Source organism: Argopecten irradians, chromosome 3, assembly GCF_041381155.1.
Source record: "Argopecten irradians isolate NY chromosome 3, Ai_NY, whole genome shotgun sequence".
Lineage (NCBI taxonomy): Eukaryota > Metazoa > Mollusca > Bivalvia > Pectinida > Pectinidae > Argopecten > Argopecten irradians.
This window is the reverse complement of record NC_091136.1, coordinates 32,098,228-32,119,462: the sequence shown is the minus strand read 5'-3', so window position 1 is coordinate 32,119,462 and position 21,235 is coordinate 32,098,228. Positions and strand designations below refer to the sequence as shown.

Sequence of the window (21,235 nt, the reverse complement as noted above, 5' to 3'; positions counted from 1 at the left end):
AATTATCAATTTCATCAATATCTCTTCAAACATTTAAGAATATTTTCGGAAAAAAATATAACATTAGAAATACATGTATTACCATTTCCGGGTATGTTTTGGTTTCCTTTCTAAAAAAATAACATGGGTTGCTTTGACGACTTTTGACTAATAAATCAAGAACAGATACTTTTGCCAAATAAAAGGTACATTATTTCGTTACATATAACACACAGATTTATTTTAAATTCACAAGCACGCTAGTCGGTAACATAAAAAAACTTCATGTAATGCATCGGACTTAAGTAAGTCTTCGAAAGACGCAGTAACTGGTTGGCGACATATTATCGCGAAGAACATATTATCGTGATTTTTGCTTTGCCGACTTATGAATAACAGTAAATCATGGCCAGATAATGTATTAAAGCCAAATAAAAAGTACATTATTTTGTTACGTATAACACTCAAATTTCTTTTTAATTTATAAGAACGATAACGTCAAGAAAACTAGATGCAATGTATCGGACTTTAGCAAGTCTTCGTAAGGCTACCGTACATTACACGACAATATAAGTTCATTAATTTGTCACTTTTAGTAGCTCGTATATATATATAGATCTATATTATCATTATATTTCGTAAGTTTATGTTGATAAGTTTTATACTTTTTCCCTTTCAATATAACGCAGTTGTCGATGAACAAACGGCACAACTCCCAGTGACCTATTAACTTTACCTGCGTAATGATATCACCAGATATAGTTCGTCAATGCAACCAAATTAAAAAAAACCTCTATAACCGTTATAAGAACTTTCTTTTGCAGTTATCTTCCTAACATTTCATTACATTAATCGATCAGTAGCATGGATTACGTAAAATTGAAATAGACATACACAATCCAAAATTGACCGAAAGTCTGCCGCGGTGGAAGACATCGAAGAAGGCGTTGTTCGTGATTTTTGGGACCATACATGACGCGTAGGGATACATAAATCATAGAGTCCCAACTGAACACTTAATTCATACCGTCTATAGTGCATATGTATGTACAAATTTAATGTTTGTGGTTTTGAATACTAAGGTTCGATTTATTCATACTATCAAGTAATATTTAAAATGAACAAAACAACATTTAATTTTCATCGCGGAGTGGTTTTATTCTTTAGATGTACACAGGCTCGCCGAGCGTACCTAAGAATGCTGTTTCACAGCATCAAATGTTGTTCATAACCTGAGCTCCAACATTGTTGTAGTAATATAAAAGGCACGAGTAATATAAAATGACACGAGAGGAATCAATATGGTAGCGCATGCATATTTTGAAATATAAATGAAACGCTGGCTTTACGCTCATGTAAATACTGGTGATCAAAACTGACAATATCTCACGCGTCAATTATTCTCTATGTATAAATCTGTGTTCATTCTTGAAACTTTATTTGATAAAACTGGGTTTAATTAACGAAAAACGTATATAGATCTAAGGCCACAGCCTTAAAGTTTGCATGTGAAACAGAAAAATGACAGATAAACTCGCAAGCAAAGATTTATTTAACCTTGAATATTTTATATACGTCCATGTTGGGGAAACAGTTGTGAACTCACTGGATGACTGCGGTCCGTGTAGGCATAGCCTACTGATTGCTTCCCTAATTAGGACACAGATCTAGGATTGTTGAATGTAGACCAGTATTAAGTTGGTATTCAGATACCTTTATCATTGACTATAGTTGCTAATGTCACTTTTAGAGTTGCTGTGAAAGTTTTTGACACTAAGAATGTTAGGAAGCAACAGTAAAGAGAAGAAAAATGCAGTCATAATGTAAGAAAAGTCAATTGGCCCATTTGGTACACAATACTCGTGGCTTTGACTAGTCGGAAGTACATAAAATATGAACAATAGTGACACAAGTTTGAATTACTCTTGTAGGCTCAGATGGTTAAGCACGAGAGCTCTATCGATCTCCGTGTGGAGAGGGAATAGGAGAACGTACCCAGGGAAAACCCACGAGGTCGGTAGGTCCACGGCCACTAAAGTTACTTTCCTATCCTACTATATTTCTTTCCAAATATTTACTTCGGGTTCTCATAATTACACTGCGTTACTACTAGCATATCTTTTTAAGTAAAATGAACTATTCATTACGTAATACAAGATCAGAATCGTTGTATAATTTGGATTACAAAAGTATGAAACTCTTAAATAGTGAACAAATACATTCATTGATCAATGATTTCAGTGTTAAAATATTTCAATGTGAAAATCTAGAACTCGAAACGTACCTTGACATAAAGCAAATATTATGTTAATGTCAACGTTACCAGCACTAAGACTGGGATAATTGGCATATCTGTCTGAACGTGTGTCGTTGCTATGGGTGACTAAGTAAATTGTTTACCGCCATTTAGATTATTCTGTCATCAAAGCATGGGCCCGAGGATTAGTTGACATCAACATACAATTTAGATATATCATAGAATACATTTAAATAGATAATACAAGGAAGTAAATTTTATCACCACGAACTGAAATAAATTTATTAAAAAGATGTAATTAAAAATATAAGTGTGCAAAATTCTAAGCAGACCCACAATTAAAGGCCCACTACCTTTCCGAAACGGCTTTTAATTTTTAAAATGGGAATGTAAAACAAGATCGATAATTTTGTAGAGTTGCAAAAGTTATTAGCTTATCGTTAATACTACATTTATCATCACCTTCTGAACGATTTGATTAGAATAAATTAAATGTTTATTTTCATAAAGCGGGTCGTATTATGTTTCCCGCCGTCGTCCTCCTAAGTACCGCGCTGTAGTTGATTATCATTGCGCCAGACGGCAAAACAGCGAATTGACTCTCAAATGTTTTCATATATTACGCAGGAAATCTTGCATATGTTTGGTGTCGTAACCTTATTTTAGGTCATCGGTATGCATTTTCTGATGTTATTAATGTTTTTTAAGAAACCTTTATATTTTGCTCCGGAAAGGTAATGGGCCTTTAAATTGTTTGAAAGTATATGATAGACTCGTGATAAACTCCCTAGTCAAATTTAGCGCATTGTTAATCACAACACATTGCATGTAAGCGACGGCAGGCTTTAAATATCAACATGATTGGTATTGGAGCTACATTAGGTAAATTATATGTACAACTCTGTACTTGTAAAACAGGTGGTTATTAGTCATAGTATGTTACCGGCTGGCTTGCACTGTTAGGTGTTTTTGGTGGCATGCTTCAGTGTGATAACACTACAAAATAGACAAGAGTTCCACAACTACAGGAAGACACGTCATAAAAAACGCTGATTTCAAAGCCAGCACACACAACGCATTGCATGCAGGTGTGGCCATCATTAAATGACCTTTACTAGAAGGAACCAACCAAAAGCAAATAAATATATCTCTAGTTGTTAGGAAAGGTAGTGAGGGGAGTTTACGTTTTGACCATTTCCGAGAACAATTTTGAACTGCACCTGAAATTCTATACACACTGTCCCGAAAAGAATAACTTTTGGCTGTGCTATTTTCGCCCCCTTCTTTTTTAAGATTTGTTTGTCGTTTCCAAGTGGCCAAAGCGCGGGCAACCGATTGGTCTCCTAGTTATATATGTTTTTTTAGATTTTGAAGTAACATAAAGTACGTCTAAAAATTATTGATTATGGCGTTCGCTATCTATTGATGACATAAACAATTCTACAGGAAGAAAGACGCGAGAATTAAAATAACTATTTTAAAGGCAATTTTCGTCAGGCCGTGATTGTACAAACAAGCAATCGGAACTTTTAACAAACTCGGCGTTCAACTATCTATTATCAATGTAAACAAAGACGCTTATATTCAAACAATGTTCAAGCATGTCTAACTCTCTCACCTGTTATCTAGCTATTACAATAAGCATGTCTAACTCTCTCACCTGTTATCTAGCTATTACCATAAGTATGCGAGCTACGTACAAGTGCAATATTTCTTCTGAACTTGTCTCTAGTCCACGGACTAGATCTGGTAGCTCTTCGTCCAGAGTAAATGAAAAGACGTTATTTAGAGAGTTTAACCTAGACTTTACTTTCAAACTCAGGGTCAGCCATCTGAACGAACCTGGTAATCCTTCATTCAAGCATGCTAGATACATTACAATAGATACAAAATATGTACCTGGATCACATAGGTAGGCCTATTGAAAACGTCTGAAGATGTAATCCTTAGTATGAATTATTATATCATACAATATTGGTCAAATATCATCCGAAGGATTTAATGATATGACAAACAAAGAGAAATACTAGTGGATTGTTAATGCATTGGTAGTCAGATTACAGATTACATCATTAGCGGTTTTAGTGTTAAATAATATGTTTCTCCTATTTTGTGAGGTTGCTTTCCCAAAGGAAAAAACTCTTAAGCATGTATTCATTTCTTTTTCATATCAATCAGTTTACGGAATGTCATTGCCACTAACGCTACCTTTTATGTTATTGTGTAGATTGAGTGAACTTGTTTAAAGTTACCGAACATGAACACACTGACTGCTATATAGAGAAACAGGTATTGCCCCTAACTTGGTCTTAATAACTAAATGTAATACACCAAGTGATTCTGAGGTGATGACACTTTGCAGTGGTCCATTTTATCGATATGCACATAAATAATGCATTATACAAAAATGATAATTTATTTGGAGATAACTAATTTTATTAATAGTCTTCAATGGCTGAGCACTGTGTATATATTTGGAGTTTATACTGTCTCGTTGTCAAAGATATAAAACAAAAATTGAGTTGTAGAAATTTGACAGTTCCCTGGATTGCTCTTGAATGGCCACTTGGCCACTTCATTGAACCAAGTACGGTTGAGTGGCGTAAGAATCGAAGACAAAACATAATGGGTAGGCAAAGGTCCTCGAGATTTTCTAACCCACGTGCACCCATCCCCTTAGTCCGCTAAACCTGCCTATTTTAGTAGGCAGGTTTAAATTAAATTGAATTGGCCTGTATATGTGACCCAGACGATGTCCACCCCCTCACATTTAGTTTTGTGGAAAAGCTCTTTAAAGATGCTCTACCGCCGACAGAGCATAAATGATATTCATCATTTGAACAATAATTGGTGTTTAATCGTGTATATAGGCCTATATGTCTAATTAACAGAAAACTAATATAAAATAATTTATTTTGCCTTTGGGGCATGTGCAGTTAGTTCCATATAGGATATATTGCCACGGATTTTTTTCGGGTGCAACTTATTATTTCCCATATTTTTTAACTTGAAGTAAAATTAGTAACTCAAACCTTTAAATGGTGGTAATGGTGTAAAGTTAGTAACATTTGTAACTGAAGAAAAATACTAAATCGTCTGCTCCTGTTTTTGATAGTGGAAAAATCCATTTGCCAGCGGTGGAGCATCACTTCCCAAACAACTAAATATATTTTAATGAAATAATTTTCTTAATACGAGTCATTTTATTTTTCTAGTACCATGATCACCATCCCTGCGTGGCCGGAGCCTATTTGTCCCGGTTACCACAGCACGACCCAAGAATTATTTAATTAGAATGCCCCCATATCGGCGACATCCTATCCTTATCGATTGGGTGCTTGGCGTTAATGATAGCTGCAGGAAGACAAGCGTTTGTTAGAGCCAGATCAATAGTGTTCGGTGCTTGTGCGGCATCGATTTGCTTGCGCCGCCGCCGGTGTTTGAAAAAATATTTCAAAACTATTTTTTCCTTCTCCTTTTGACCAATAATGCCAGACCAAATATTTTTCTATATAAAAGTCCTTAATTATTATTGCATTGTGGCAGTCTCTCTTTGCCAACATCCTAAATGCATTACAGCACACTGACATTAATTAGCAAAGTATAATGTATAAATCAAGTTGGACCAATGGTGCATTGGCGGCTTCACGCTGTTGCAGCTTTTCATGATAATGCGTCCTTGATAATCATGCGAGAAGAATCGTCATGAGTTCCAGTCCAATTCAATGAAAGAACTACAAGAAGATGAATTCGGACACCAATGTTGAGGTAAACAAATTAAAAGTTGCCAGAGTATACGTACGTAGCCCACTACACTCACACGAAGGGACATAACTCTTATCAGAAGTCTCTGCTTATATAAATTTTTAGTAAAGTTTTCCACAATGCATTTAAACAAGGGCGTATATAATTCCTTGATTTTGAGTTTTAATAATTATTTTCTAAATTAGTTAGAAAACAGTATCTGAACAGTAAAACTACTAAAATGACGTATTCTCTCTTTCTTTCAGAGAATACCTGTTGGGAATGCCTTCAAGGAATTCCGAAATTATACCTGTAAATCTATATTGAAAAGTGTGGTATATTCCTCTTTTCCTGGAGCCATCTGCTACATTTTGACAAGTAATTAATGGACTCGCCCATAATGTAACTTAGTGACAATTTTGACCTTCACGATTTACTAGAATACGTCCTTTTGATTATAACTACAGTAATTTATATATATACATGTACTTGTACATGTATTATATATTAAACAGAAAAAGCTACAAAGCTAGTCGAATAGAAGATAAAATTCAATTCAAAGTAACACAAGTATTATATATGTAAAACTCTGTTGTAACGAATATGTTTATGTAACAGGAGGAGAAAATGTAGCGGCCAGACCGGGATTCGAACCCAGGACCCTCCGAACACTAGCCGAGTGCTCAACCAACTGATCATGAGCTAAAAAATATAAACTTTATTTATTTTACATCGATTACGAAACAAGTTATACAACTTATGCAAATCACTCTCGATGGCCCGGATGTAAGCGCGTAAGGGGTCTTAGTGTGGGAGGAAACCAGAGTGCCCGGAGAAAACCCACGTGATCGGGCAGGTGACCCCTAACCTTTTCACGTCCGTGCCGAGGATCGAACCCCGGCCGGCTAGGTGAAAGGCGAGCAGCTTAACCACTACACCACCCGATCACCCTAATGAGCTACCTGGTCACCGATGATCAACCCAGTCCAATCCTGCCACACTCCTCCCTCCTTTCTCCTTTCTCGAAGTCTTCTCTCTCGAAGACATACAAGACCCTTCCAAATACCACCACCGTGGGTTATTTAGTTGGGTGCCAATTTTGTAACAGGAGAGGAGAAAATGTAGCAGCCAGATCGGAATTCGCAACCCGGGACCCTCCGAACACTAGCCGAGTGCTCTACCAACTGAGCTACCTGGTCACCGATGATCAACCCAGTCCAATCCCGCTACATATACAGTAAAACCCCTCTAACTCGAACTCGGATTCCTCGAATACCCCCTATTCGTCGAACTGGTCGTATGGTCCGACCGTCTCCCTATATAATCTATGAAGCAAAACCCCGGATAGCTCCAACAGCTATTCGTCGAATACCTCTTATTCCTCTAACAGAAATATGTCCCCATTTCATCAAATACATAGTATTTACCCATGTATTCGTCGAACAGGTGTTCCGCCCTTGAGATTTTTTTACCTGTGTCACACCTGACTGCACCGACCGACATGGATAATTGCTCACGATCTTGTGTTTATACAGTTGGCGTGTCGAGCCTTTAGGTAATTAAGAGATTAACGGTGTCATTATTACCTACATGTACCTACACGATCGCAAGTCGTTGTTTGATGCTTACTTTATTTGAATATTTCAGAAAAAGCATTAAGTTATTAATGTTTCTCTCGTAATAATACGCTGTAAATACGAAAATACGGAAGTTGTTGATCCGTGTTAATAGAAAGTACGCATTGTGAAATGACAAAAGAGGCGAAAGATTTTGCTGACGTCCGCCTAATTATAAAAGTTTATTTTTTTAAATTTCTTTGTTGGTTTCATTCGACAGGCTAACACAATGTTATTTATCGAAAGATGTAAACGATATCAAACGATATATGCAAAGTACATTTTATCAGTGCGTTCCGTAGCTTGTAAATTGTATTTTGTAACTTTACTCGTAAAGACATGTAACCCAACGTTACGCTTTTACTAAAAAGACGTCTATAAAGATCATTTCTTATGTCCCTAAATATGCTGGTTAATAACTTTATTGTGAGTATATATTTTGTAAATGTTTTAAATAATGATATATGATAATTAAATAATAGAAATGTACTCCTTGTTGACCAATATGGATTCTACATTGACCTAGATGACGATCGCTTACTCTGCTGTGAATGATTTAGGGCTTTCTCGTTAGCTTTTTCAAGGGGCCGCGGTGGCCTAGTGGTTAAGATGTCCCGACATATTACCACAAGCCCTCCACCTCTGGGATGTGGGTTCGAATCCCATGTGGGGCAGTTGCCAGGTACTGACCGCTGGTAGGTGGTTTTTCTCCGGGTACTCCGACTTTCCTCCACCAACAAACCTGGCACGTCCTTACATGACCCTGGCTGTTAATAGGACGTAAAAATAAACAAACCAAACCAAACCAAGCTTTTTCAAACGCTAAATTTATGTTATACATTTTTTTTGCAACTTGATATTGCTATCAATAAAACACTTAGATAAAGAAATCCAAAATGATGAAAGATAGGGTAATTAAAATGTCATTGTCGTGCATTGTTTGTCATAGTTTGAGACCGGACATTTTGACTGTCGATCGTGACCAACCTCGGATGAGTCGAATACCCAGTATTCCTCGAACTATTGACATGGTCCCCTGCTGTTCGAGTTATAGGGGTTTTACTGTACAACAAATGCATATATAACACTCTGTATGTGTAACTATGTAGCAGCCAGACCGGGATTCGAACCCAGGACCCTCCGAACACTAGCCAAATGCTCTACCAACTGAGCTACCTGGTCACCAATGATCAACCTAGTCCAATTCCGCCACATATTTTTCATTCTTTGTCAAGTTGTTAATACATTTTTTGAATGTTTAAAAGTAATTTTCATGGCCCCAATTTATTATGACCATATTTTATGAACATAATTGGATAAGTTTAAAGATATACATATTTAGCAATCTTAACTGAGAAAATTGATAGATACACTTTAAAAAAAATTTCAATGTCCTTCTCCATTAATTTCACGACAGATAAGGATAACTGAACACTTGTATATGTATGTTTTACAGTTGGTGTGTGAATTAAATATAAAACTTCAGAGTACTAACATTTTCAAAGGAAAATCTTGATATTGAAAGAAAATGTTTAATGTATGCAGTAATGCATGTATTTACATGAATTTGTCACATTTATTTTATAGGCAATCAGAACTTATCAAAAAGGATATTCTTTGGAATGACTGGTGTTACCTTCCTCAGATACTTGTAAGTTCATTTGCTTATTTTGCAGGAATATTATAATGACCGAAATAAAAAATAAATTTCTATTAGTTTAACTTGAACTAGATCTAGACAGTAGACATAGTGTTATCAATATACATGTGTGTGTATGTTAAATAATTATTTTGTTTTTAATTTGTTCATTAGGCTTTAATTAACAAAACAGATGGCATTATGTTAAAGGCTTTTTGTACATTGTATATATATGTATTGCTAGAAGTTCTTTTATGAGTCAGTGTATTCAGAAAAAAGTTTCTTTTTAGACAATTGTTAGTAAGGGGAGATAACTTGGGTATACAAATTAAGCTAGATATCGCTCACAGATAAGGAAGTTTGGCTTTCAAATAATTTGCTGCATTACACTATATAAATAGAAAAAAAAATTCTATTTCAGGTATTTATTTGTTAACAAAGAAATGAAGAAGTCTGGAGTTTCTATGCAAGACCTTGTTACTATGGATGATGATTAACTGTGATGTTCCTCTGGTTCAATATGTGGGGCCGCGGTGGCCGAGTGGTTAAGATGTCCCGACATATTACCACAAGCCCTCCACCTCTGGGATGCGGGTTCGAATCCCATGTGGGGCAGTTGCCAGGTACTGACCGCTGGCCGGTGGTTTTTCTCCGGGTACTCCGGCTTTCCTCCACCAACAAACCTGGCACGTCCTTACATGACCCTGGCTGTTAATAGGACGTAAAACTAAACAAACCAAAAAAATATGGTTCAATATGTGATAATAAAGGACTTTAGTGTGCAAATTGACTGAGGGTTTGTGTAAAGCAAAATATGTGTGTAAATGGGCTTCTTTAACCATTGAAATATGACGATAATTAAGTTCTGTTCAATGTTTCACTGTTGTAATGTATGATATATTGTATGGCTATTAAATCTCAAATCATAATTTTTTTCAAGTGTGTTTGATTTTTCTATTCTCTTCTATAGAACTTTTCATTGTATGATCATAAAGTAAATCTCTTCCCCCCCCCAAAAAAAAATATAATGTCCTGATTAATGTCAAGATTATAAGTTTTCAATATCAGTAATCAGGAAATAGAAAGCCAACTTAGATACAACATTTTAGGTCATCTGTCTCAAATTGCGCCGTCCGCAGTGCATAAAATGTTCACATTTTGAACTTCTTCATAAGTTTAACCCGTGAGATTTAGATTAAACGTGCATGAAATGATCCTGACATGGTCCCAACCAAGTGTTATTATTTTACGGATTGATCCGAAATCGAAGATGGCTGCCATCTTGAAAACACATTTTGAACTTCTTCTCAAGTTCTACTGGTGTGATTTGGCTGAAACTTGTCTAAAATGATCCTGATATGGTCTAGACAAAGTGGGATTTTTTTCCGGATCGATCCGAAATCCAAGATGGCCACTACAACCGCCATTTTGAAAACACATTTTGAACTTCTTCCCTAACACATTTTGAACTTCTCAAGTTTTACCAATAGATTTGGCTGAAACTTGCCTGAAATGATCCTGAGATAGTCCTGACAAAGTGTTGTTATTTTTAGGGTTGATCCAAAACCCAAGATGGCCACCACAGCCACCATCTTGAAAACACAAGTTCTGCTGGTGCGATTTGGCTAAAACTGGCCTGAAAAGATCATGAAATTATTTTGAGAACGTTTTGTTACATCTCTGGTTTATCCCATATCAAAGATGACTAACATGACACCATGCATATCTAATTAATTTTCTTTATGATAATTGCCAAGGTAGTCAGATGACAATTAAGGCCCTTGGGCCTCTTGTTGATTTCTTGCATACATTAATCTCCAATAATTGCCATTGTAATAACATTGAATCTAACTATAATATGTAGAGAAGGAAATTCTGATGATATAACAAGAATGATCAAAGCACATGGATACATAAAACAATATACATGTACATTATCTTTTATTACTGATCCATGTTTATCATGTTATTTACATGAAAATGCTCCAAGTTGACACTGAATAGCACAGTATGCATGCGTGTCTAATGTTTGGTTGAAGCAGTCATTTACATATTCTGTGTACTGGTGCTGGCATGGTGTCGTCACATAGCTGCCTGCTTCCAGAATATTTAATAATAAACAATACTTTCCCAAGCACTGCAGCTACCCACAATATACCAGTATACTACTGTATATACGGTAAATCAATCCAGAAGAAACTACCCCCACATAGCAGAGGTTCTTCATTACCAAATCACTCACAAGATCATCATCGACCATGTTCAGTGTTAGATGAGAAGCTCTTTAAGAGTTTGTGATCTTTGAATGTTAAAAGGAAGCTCATTAATTTACCATATATGATCCTCATTGAGCTAATTATAGATAAAATGTCTGGTGTGATCTTCAAATGTCATATGTCACATAGCTGTGAAACCTATTATAAACTTTTAAGGTGCAAATCAAAGTTGTGTGCAACCACAGAAGTCCTCTTACAGATATTTGCATAATTCTTTGAATGATACTCATTATTAAGTTGATCATCATACAGTCATAAATTGTCATCATTGATGTTCTTTCATCATATTGACGGTATGACCTTTCCATGCTGCATGAAAAATCTCAAGACAATTAATACATGCTGCCTGCTCTATTTTATGAGGTCACTTGATGATATCAGTTGTATCATATTAATGGTGTGAGCTATTCAAATCCAAGTTTAGCCTGTAGATCACTCGATCAGCAAACACGAGGCTGTACTCTGTACATGTTGCAGTGTTGATAAATTCTGTCAATCATCCTCTTGGTCATTCATCATGAGCCTCCGCCGTGTCACCTGGACATGATGATGCCAAGTCATCAGCATCTGAAGGTGAAATAGAACTTTGTAGTCAGTAGCATTTATCACACATAATTATAATCATGATATTAAACATACACACCAACTTTGTCTATATAGGCTTAATGAACATTCCTTTAAACCATAAATCTGACAAAGAAAATAATCCAAATTACAAACTCACATCTTGTACCGTCAGGTGTTCCAAACTCAAAGTAACAAATTTATTAAGAATATCAGTCGCCAAACTTTAAAACAACAAGGACATAGTCATTCAGATCCCCCGCCAATGGAGATATCAAAGCTGAAGTAAGTTTGATTGTGGAGACTTATGTGTATGAAAAAAAAAAACAGGAAAAAGAAGTTGAGCTAAAGAAAGATGGAGTATAATTCAAGTAGAGCGGGGCTGCAATTGTTGAATCAGGTATACAGCCTTGACATTTATATTAGACTATATACACAGAGATGGGTGGAGTTTTGCAAAAGTAACATTTACCATTTACAATGATATTTTCAGCAATGTTTCCATGGTAACGGAAAAAGTGCAAAAAATGAAAACCTAAAAATAGCAAAAGGTACTACTAGACCATAAAAAGAATGTGTCTATGAAGTTTCGTGGAAATATCTCTGCTGGTTTTAGAGTTATGCTCCGGAAATGAACCTGCTACAAAAATATGATATTTTCAGCAATGTTTCCATGGTTACGGAAAAAGTGAAAAAAATGAAAACCTAAAAATAGCAAAAGGCACTACTAGACCATAAGAACAATGTGTCTATGAAGTTTCATGGAAATATCTCTGCTGGTTTTAGAGTTGTGCTCCGGAAACGATTCTTACACAAAAATCTGCCATTTTCAGCAATTTTCCATGGTTACAGGAAAAAGTCCAAAAAGTGAAAACCATAAAATAGCAAAAGACACTACTAGACCATAAGACTTATGTGCCTATGGAGTTCCGTGCATATATCTCAACAGGTTTTCCAGTTATGCTGCAGAAACGAACCTGGTACAAAAATATGATATTTTCAGCAATGTTTCCATGGTTACGGAAAAAGTGAAAAAAATGAAAACCTAAAAATAGCAAAAGGCACTACTAGACCATAAGAACAATGTGTCTATGAAGTTTCATGGAAATATCTCTGCTGGTTTTAGAGTTGTGCTCCGGAAACGATTCTTACACAAAAATCTGCCATTTTCAGCAATTTTCCATGGTTACAGAAAAAAGTACAAAAAGTGAAAACCTTAAAATAGCAAAAGGCACTACTAGACCATAAGACTTATGTGCCTATGGAGTTCCGTGCATATATCTCAACCGGTTTTCCAGTTATGCTGCGGAAACGAACCTGGTACAAAAATATGATATTTTCAGCAATGTTTCCATGGTTACGGAAAAAGTGCAAAAAATGAAAACCTAAAAATAGCAAAAGGCACTACTAGACCATAAGACGAATGTGTCTATGAAGTTTCGTGCAAATATCTCTTCTAGTTTTAGAGTTATGCTCCGGAAACGAACCTGGTACAAAAATATGATATTTTCAGCAATGTTTCCATGGTTACGGAAAAAATGCAAAAAATGAAAACCTAAAAATAGCAAAAGGCACTACTAGACCATAAGACCAATGTGTGTATGAAGTTTCGTGAAAATATCTCTACTGGTTTTAGAGTTATGCTCCGGAAACCATTTGTACGGATGGACGGACAGACGGACGGACGGACGGACAGAACCCATTTGTATATCACCTGCCAACTTCGTTGGGCAGGGGATAAAAATATCATTAACCTAGAGTGTACAGTAAAACATTCTGTGGAGGTACAAATGTCAATTTAGCAAATCTTTAAGTACCTTGATTTTGAAAATCATTGCTTTATAACATTTTGAAAAATACCATATTCTCCTGTCCTGTTTGTAATCTCCTGACTTACCATTATACCTGGTACCACACCATACACAGTAGACATGCTTGGTCCGTAGGTATCGAGTTAAGATTTGAAGTTTCTCTATTACCTGAAAACATTGAAAACATGTATCTTTATATCAGTTTAACATTTCATATGTAATTCAGTTTTATGTTTCATTTACAACAATTGGTTTAATGTTTATCACAGAAAGAGTAATGTACATTAAATTGTTTTATATGTTCGTGAAGGGTATTATCAACAAGAGATCCCAGAGGGATCTTGACGCACACCAAAGAATGATCTAAGTCTGCCATATAACAGAGGGATCTTTTCTTTGCTTTTCAAACTTTTCAAACTATCAAAATCCAAGACGGCTGTTGGTCCGCCATTTTGTTGACCGATCGGTCCCAAAATACAATATGCACAACTAGGACCCTGAAGGAACATACTGATAAAATTTGAGAAAAATCCCTTCAATACTTTTCGAGAAATAGCGATAAAAAACCTTAACTACCAAAATCCATTCTGTTGACCGATCGGTACCAAGGTGCAATATGTACAACTAGGACCCAAGAGTAACCCACTTATGAAATTTAAGAATGATCCCTTCAGTAATTTCAGAAAAATAGTGATAACAAACTTTAACTACCGAAATCCAAGATGGCTGCCTGTTGGCCATCTTGTTGACCAATAGGTCCCAAAACGCAATATGCACAACTAGGGCCCTAGGGGAATCTACATAATAAATTTGAGAATGATTCCTTCAGCACTTTCTGAGGAATAGCGATAACAAACTTTAACTACCGAAATCCAAGATGGCTGCCTGGAGGCCATCTTGTTGACCAATTGGTTCCAAAATGTAATATGCGCAACTAGGGACCTAGGGGAACATACATATGAAATTTGAGAAAGATCCCTTCAGAACTTTCTGAGAAATAGTGATAACAATAATTGTTAACAGATGGAAGGACGGACCACAGACAAAAGATTTGAATAGCCCACCATCATCAGATGGTGGGCTAAAAACTTGATAAATAGTGTAGCCAGTGTAATAAAAAAATTTGTACATATAGTTACTTACAAATTGCCATAGTGTGTCTAGGTGGTCTATTGGTACATATAGATATTTACAAATTGCCATAGTATGTCTAGGTGGTCTATTGGTACATATAGATATTTACAAATTGCCATAGTATGTCTAGGTGGTCTATTGGTACATATAGATATTCACAAATTACCATAGTATGTCTAGGTTTGTCACATATAGATATTTACAAATTGCCATAGTGTGTCTAGGTGGTCTATTGGTACATAAAGATATTTACAAATTGCCATAGTATGTCTAGGTGGTCTATTGGTACATATAGATATTTACAAATTGCCATAGTATGTCTAGGTGGTCTATTGGTACATATAGATATTTACAAATTGCCATAGTATGTCTAGGTGGTCTATTGGTACATATAGATATTTACAAATTGCCATAGTATGTCTAGGTGGTGTATTGGTACATATAGATATTTACAAATTACCATAATGTCTAGGTGGTGTATTGGTACATATAGATATTTACAAATTACCATAATGTCTAGGTGGTGTATTGGTACATATAGATATTTACAAATTACCATAATGTCTAGGTGGTCTATTGGTACATATAGATATTTACAAATTACCATAGTGTGTCTAGGTGGTCTATTGGTACATATAGATATTTACAAATTGCCATAGTATGTCTAAGTGGTCTATTGGTACATATAGATATTCACAAATTGCCATAGTATGTCTAGGTGGTCTACTGGTACATATAGATATTTACAAATTACCATAGTATGTCTAGGTGGTCTATTGGTACATATAAATATTTACAAATTGCCATAGTATGTCTAGGTGGTCTATTGGTACATACAGATATTTACAAATTACCATAGTATGTCTAGGTGGTCTGTGTCTAAGTTGCCTCTTAAAAAACTTTGCTATAGACTTCTGTTGAGTAAATCCCTGTCTCCTTGAAGCTCAATGACATTTATTAAAGCAAAATTTGTAATTCTTCCTCTCAATATACTACAGATGAGAAGACAAAGTAAAATGGTAGACAATTTAAATACTAGTCTAGTCTATATTTGATCTTGAATGATGGAATCTTTTATTTGACCTGCCAATAGATCAGAATGACTCTATTTATGAGAGAGAGCATTCTTATTCATTGTCATCAGTCAACTGTCAATTGAATAGCTACATGTATTATATGATAGAAAATTAATTTCTGAATTGTTTTTAAGTTAGAAAACAGAAAAATCTTACAGGTACAGTGTCTATAATTTCTTCTTCCTCTTCCTCCTCCTCTTCCACTTCCTCTTCTTCAAAATCATGTATTGATCTTAATGGTTTTTTAGGTATACTATCATCTCTATCATCATTAAAATCATCATCAAAATCACATTCATCTTTAACATGTTGCTGTGCCTTCTTTTTTAACCTCTTCAGGTGAGCAGCTGGCCAAAAATAATGCACCTCTGGTTCTTTAATATCCTACAAATAAAGTCAATATCATAAGTGAATGAAAAGGATTGAGTAATTTCATATCTTACATATAATTTCTCAAACCACAACGATGAAGGATATTCTGATACAGTGTACTAGGTAATTTGTAGGTTTATGTGTCCTTTTATTAATGGAAATATTTTGCCCAAAATTACAGTTTACCTGGTAATATCAGCTCTATCAAAATTGGCAGGTGTTTTTAGATCTATATAATTCTATTTGCAATTTGCTAACTTACTACATGTAGCAATTTAATTAACATAATCTTTATATAGTATAATAATTTAATCAAGAAAGAAATATACCATACCATCTGTGAATCGAGTTGCTCACAAACTTTCTGGCTTTTATAAAGATCTCTCTCAGCTTGTTGCTCTGAGAATCTATTACTCAAATGAGACATAAAATGCTGTTTTTGTCGAAGCTCCAACTTCTGTTTTTTGTGGCTAACCATTGCACGAAAGGCCACTTCTTGTGCCTTTTTTCTCTTGGCCTCAGTCTCTCTGCCTAAACCCCCTCGTCCAGCTTTCAATTCTATTGGAACTGGCTCTGACCGACCTTCCCCTGAAAAAATATTGTTTCAATTAAACAAATGAAATGAAGCATTGAAACAACCAAATACAATTAAAGTACTTAATGGAAAGGCAGAGTATTATATATTAATTTTTGAAATGTTCATGAATTCACTGTTGATATAACTGAATGCAGAACACAGCGTTTCTGTAGAATTTCTAATTAGTTCTCTCAACAACACAAATGTACCTCGTTTTCCCAGAGCTGTTCCTGGCTTGTAGCCCATTTTTGAAAGAAGAGCAAACCCCTTATTTTCACTACCAATGGCAGATTTCAGTCCTTCTTCTCGCTTTTCATTTTCTAAAACCTTTTTGGTTTTCACTGTATTGTTGATTTTTGCCTGCTTTTGTTTCTCTTCCCTCTGGTAATTTCTAGCCTGTTTGGATGATACAAGGCCTGGTCGTGTGTCCTTGCTGTCAATTGAATATAAGTTACAAATTAATATCTGAATTGTCAGATGTCCATGAACAACATCAGGATCTTCACTCATTAACCAAGTTAAATTTCATAATGGATTGGCCTAGTCTATGTTACATAAATTGTTCAGACATCCTTATTATTCCAGGGGTTACTATCACTGTCGCTATATCCACCTCTGGATTACATATCATTGTAAAACTGCACAGTGGCAGTTCAAGAGAATCACAGGCCTGCAGAGACCTCCTTTGAAGATTTTACAGACAATGATGCCGAACTTTAAAGCCACAGCGTACCGTCAACAAAGTTAACAGTGAACCATATTTAAATCTTATGATGCACACTAAAGCCTAGAACCAAACTGCATACTGTCTGGTCTGTTGGATGTGCAGTCAGACTGGTCTCTACCATCTAAATGACCAAGTTTAGTAAAGTCGATGATTGATCATGACCCAGGCTGCATGTATATATAATGTACGACATGAACATTTGTCGTTCTGTTGCAAAGACTTATGTACATGTATGTTTCTGTTATAATGAAATATAAACATTTTATGAAAATAATTAGGCCCTAAGTCCATTCTTTCATTTCAATTGACACTTTCTTAATGGTGACAGAAATAACATGTCAATCATTTCATACATTTGTATGTTCCTACAGTGCATTTGATTTGTATTGTCACACTTGTACAGTTTACATTACAGCTGACATAAGTACAATGTATACCAAATTCGCTCATTCTCATAGTGACAGGTGCTTCAAATTATGTCGGTAAACTATTTTGATATGCTTATTCTTATAATACGAATAGCACTCTATAATGAATATATATGTAGGCCTACTGCAATACACTAGCTGAACTGATAATTTTTAATTGCAATACAAGCACCTGTGTTGTGTTTTTATGAAGTTACTAGTTACTGATGCGTACTAACCATTGAAGTAATATGGCATCTGACATGTAGTCATCTTCTTCTGAATCGTCGGCCATGTCAGGATCTATAGTATATTACTGCATTTGTTTGTTCTTTGCCTTCAGTTCGATGAAGTGGTGGCCTATTTTGCTGTCTGCATCTGATTCGTCAAGGGAGATAACTCAAAAAGTATATACTAATATAAAGAACCGGAAAACGTAATGGAACTAAATGAAAAACGGAAAATATTTGTAATGGATAGATCTATTTACTGCAGTTTGGGATAAAGAAGTAATTTCAACCATTAGACAAAAAAATGTCAATTTTTCGAGGTAATCTGCCCCTTTATAAGTGAACCCAAAAGGCTAGTCCGCTAAACCTGCCTATATTATTAGGCTTTTTTTAAATTTTTATTTCGCCTAATATAATATTAGGCTAAAAAAAAAAAAAAAAAAAAAAATTAAAAAGCCTAATAATATAGGCTGGTTTAGCGGACTACCAAAAGGCAAGTTATGGAAGGAAGAACTTTAACACATACTTTCTATACTCAAGACAAATTAATCTGTTACAGTAAAATTAGGTTGTGAATAGTAAAAGACTCCCAAGTTCATGTAATGAATAAAATGCTGATGTTAAAGGGACAATTTAGTCTAAAGGAACATTAAAATTTACACATATATCGGAAAAACCCAGTTCTAATGGAAATTAAATCAGTCGGTTTTACTGTGATATGCCAGAAAAGCCCATGGTGGTTAAATGCGTGTGAAATGTTCAAACTCGCTCGCTGTCCACCATTACACATTGTGGTTGAAAACTTGTTTGCCAAATCCTGTCCCTTAATGCAACTTTTGTCTAGAACTGCTCAAATCGCTCTGACAGTGGTGTGTTTACCCTATTAAGTGAATTTTCTTGCCTAAAATTCATTTTATCACCTCCTCAGTGGTTATGGAGATCATTTGTTTAACATGTGTGACTTTGGCTCGGGTATGGGTACAGGGAACATATTGTACCTGCTTAATCCTATTGATCAACGATTTGTAATTACAATGGTATCAATTAAAGTACTAAACAATTACGTGGAATTTGTCAATATTTTATGTTTTAAGTTTCATAAGAAATGCAGAACAATACATTAATGTCATATTTTGCTTCTTGATTATGTAAAAGAATTAGCCTGAGGTCCCTTTAAGAGACATATATCACATGTTATAAAACAATGTAAATCAATGGGGATTGGGACTAGGCCTCTAGGAAATGGGAGGTGCACTTAGGAGGGGCGCTAATTAGTATCCAAACAACAAACATTTTTATGTGATACTATACAACATAGTCATGATGTGTTTATAAAATGTAAGCTAAAATCCAAAGTAAAACAAAGAACGAAATGATTTTATTGAATTACTTTATTGACCTATTTTATTTATATATATTATTCATCATGAAATGTCTTCATAATGATTTCCTCTATTATTTCTTCATTTCAAAACACCATACAAAATAGTCACCAATCCATCAGAGATGGTTACATTTGTATAATTTTGAGTATACCACTGCATGATCTCCCAGGAGTTCCAACAGAAGTACAAATCAGACAATAGCATAGTAGACTTTGGCAAGATGTTGAAAGTACAAACCATAACAAGAGCTGTTGGAGAACAGCAAAGCTCGCCTATTCAGTAGAAGTTGATGTTCAAGTATTTACTGTTTAAACATGGAAATATGACAAATTAATAGACTCAAAAAAAACCTAAAGGGCCCCAAATTGGTTGTATTATCACGTTCAGCATCCATACACATTAGGAAAATAAAATCATAAACATTTATGATACTTAAGCTTAAACAATAGACAAAATAGAAACTTGCTAAAAAAACTTTAACGTGAAATGGGATGCCAACGCTGACGCCGACGCCAGGGTGACAACATTAGCTCCCCCTATTCTTCGAATAGGCGAGCTAAAAATTCATTCATGCCATAAAATCATATTAGACCAACTATTCTCAGATTTGCACTGAATGCTTTAGCAGAGACCCTCTATATCATCTAAATGGATTTTCAGAAAAAATACTCCTTTTATCGAAGACCAACCATGATACTGTGTTGCCCCTGTTTGATAATATTTCTCTTTTAACATACTATAATGGCCATTATACAATATGTACATAGTACATTTGCTATTAAACTTTCCTCTTTTGTGTATTATTAACATATAATTAAATATTAGCATTTTGAAAATATTAAAAATTGAATGGTAGATCCATTGAAATATAACTGTGCTAAAACAAAACTTAGCACAAGTTTAAATTTGACGTAAGTCAGGTGATTGTCATCCTGACTTTTCCATTGTTGATACATGTATAAAGGACAAGAAATTGAACATTCATCTTCCTCCATATGAACCCACAATTATCTGCTTTTGATCCATAAAATATAATTTTATACACACTACATTAATCTTCTCTAGTATTGTGGGCCAATTTCATTCAAAATTTATTCACTTGTTCATTAATATCATTAGTTTCTACAAGTAGAAACAATATCAAAACAAAATGAAATGTCTAGTTTGTATATGCACACATCTATATAAATTATTTCAGCTAAAACATCAAAATTAAAGAAAAAGAACAGACACAAAACAATTCAAATTTTATAACTTCATAGCAATTTCAGATGTGGAGGCCCTCAAAGAGGTTTTAGTTAGCTAGTATATGCAGGTGACATTATTAAGTTTGAGTCAATCACCATAAAGAATTACTCTTAATTTAATTCTTAATTTAACAACAATAGATTTAGAGAAAAAATAAAAGAATAAACATCCAAATTCATACAGCAAATTTACC

General features: G+C 35.0%; 2 protein-coding genes across 3 annotated transcripts; one reads left to right on the top strand and one right to left on the bottom strand.

The window, feature by feature from the left end:
- Positions 1-5,842: 5,842 nt before the first annotated feature.
- LOC138318246 (uncharacterized) lies at positions 5,843-10,169 on the top strand. Of its 2 annotated transcripts, XM_069260447.1 has the most exons (5): positions 5,843-6,004; positions 6,247-6,358; positions 9,184-9,247; positions 9,657-9,760; positions 9,997-10,169. In XM_069260447.1, exons 1-4 carry the CDS (start codon positions 5,981-5,983, stop codon positions 9,730-9,732), a joined length of 276 nt encoding a protein of 91 aa, XP_069116548.1. In that variant the 5' UTR covers positions 5,843-5,980; the 3' UTR covers positions 9,733-9,760; positions 9,997-10,169. The 2 variants fall into 2 exon arrangements, with proteins under 2 accessions (XP_069116548.1, XP_069116547.1); XM_069260446.1 differs by having other exon boundaries at positions 5,844-6,004; positions 9,657-10,169.
- A 789-nt stretch (positions 10,170-10,958) lies between these two features.
- On the bottom strand, positions 10,959-18,594 carry LOC138318245 (G patch domain-containing protein 11-like). Its single transcript, XM_069260445.1, has 6 exons — positions 18,419-18,594; positions 17,255-17,478; positions 16,803-17,056; positions 16,253-16,480; positions 13,973-14,054; positions 10,959-12,078 (listed from the first exon to the last, which is right to left on the bottom strand). The coding sequence occupies exons 1-6, from the start codon at positions 18,472-18,474 to the stop codon at positions 12,020-12,022; spliced, it is 903 nt and encodes a 300-aa protein (XP_069116546.1). The 5' UTR covers positions 18,475-18,594; the 3' UTR covers positions 10,959-12,019.
- Between the last annotated feature and the right edge of the window lie 2,641 nt (positions 18,595-21,235).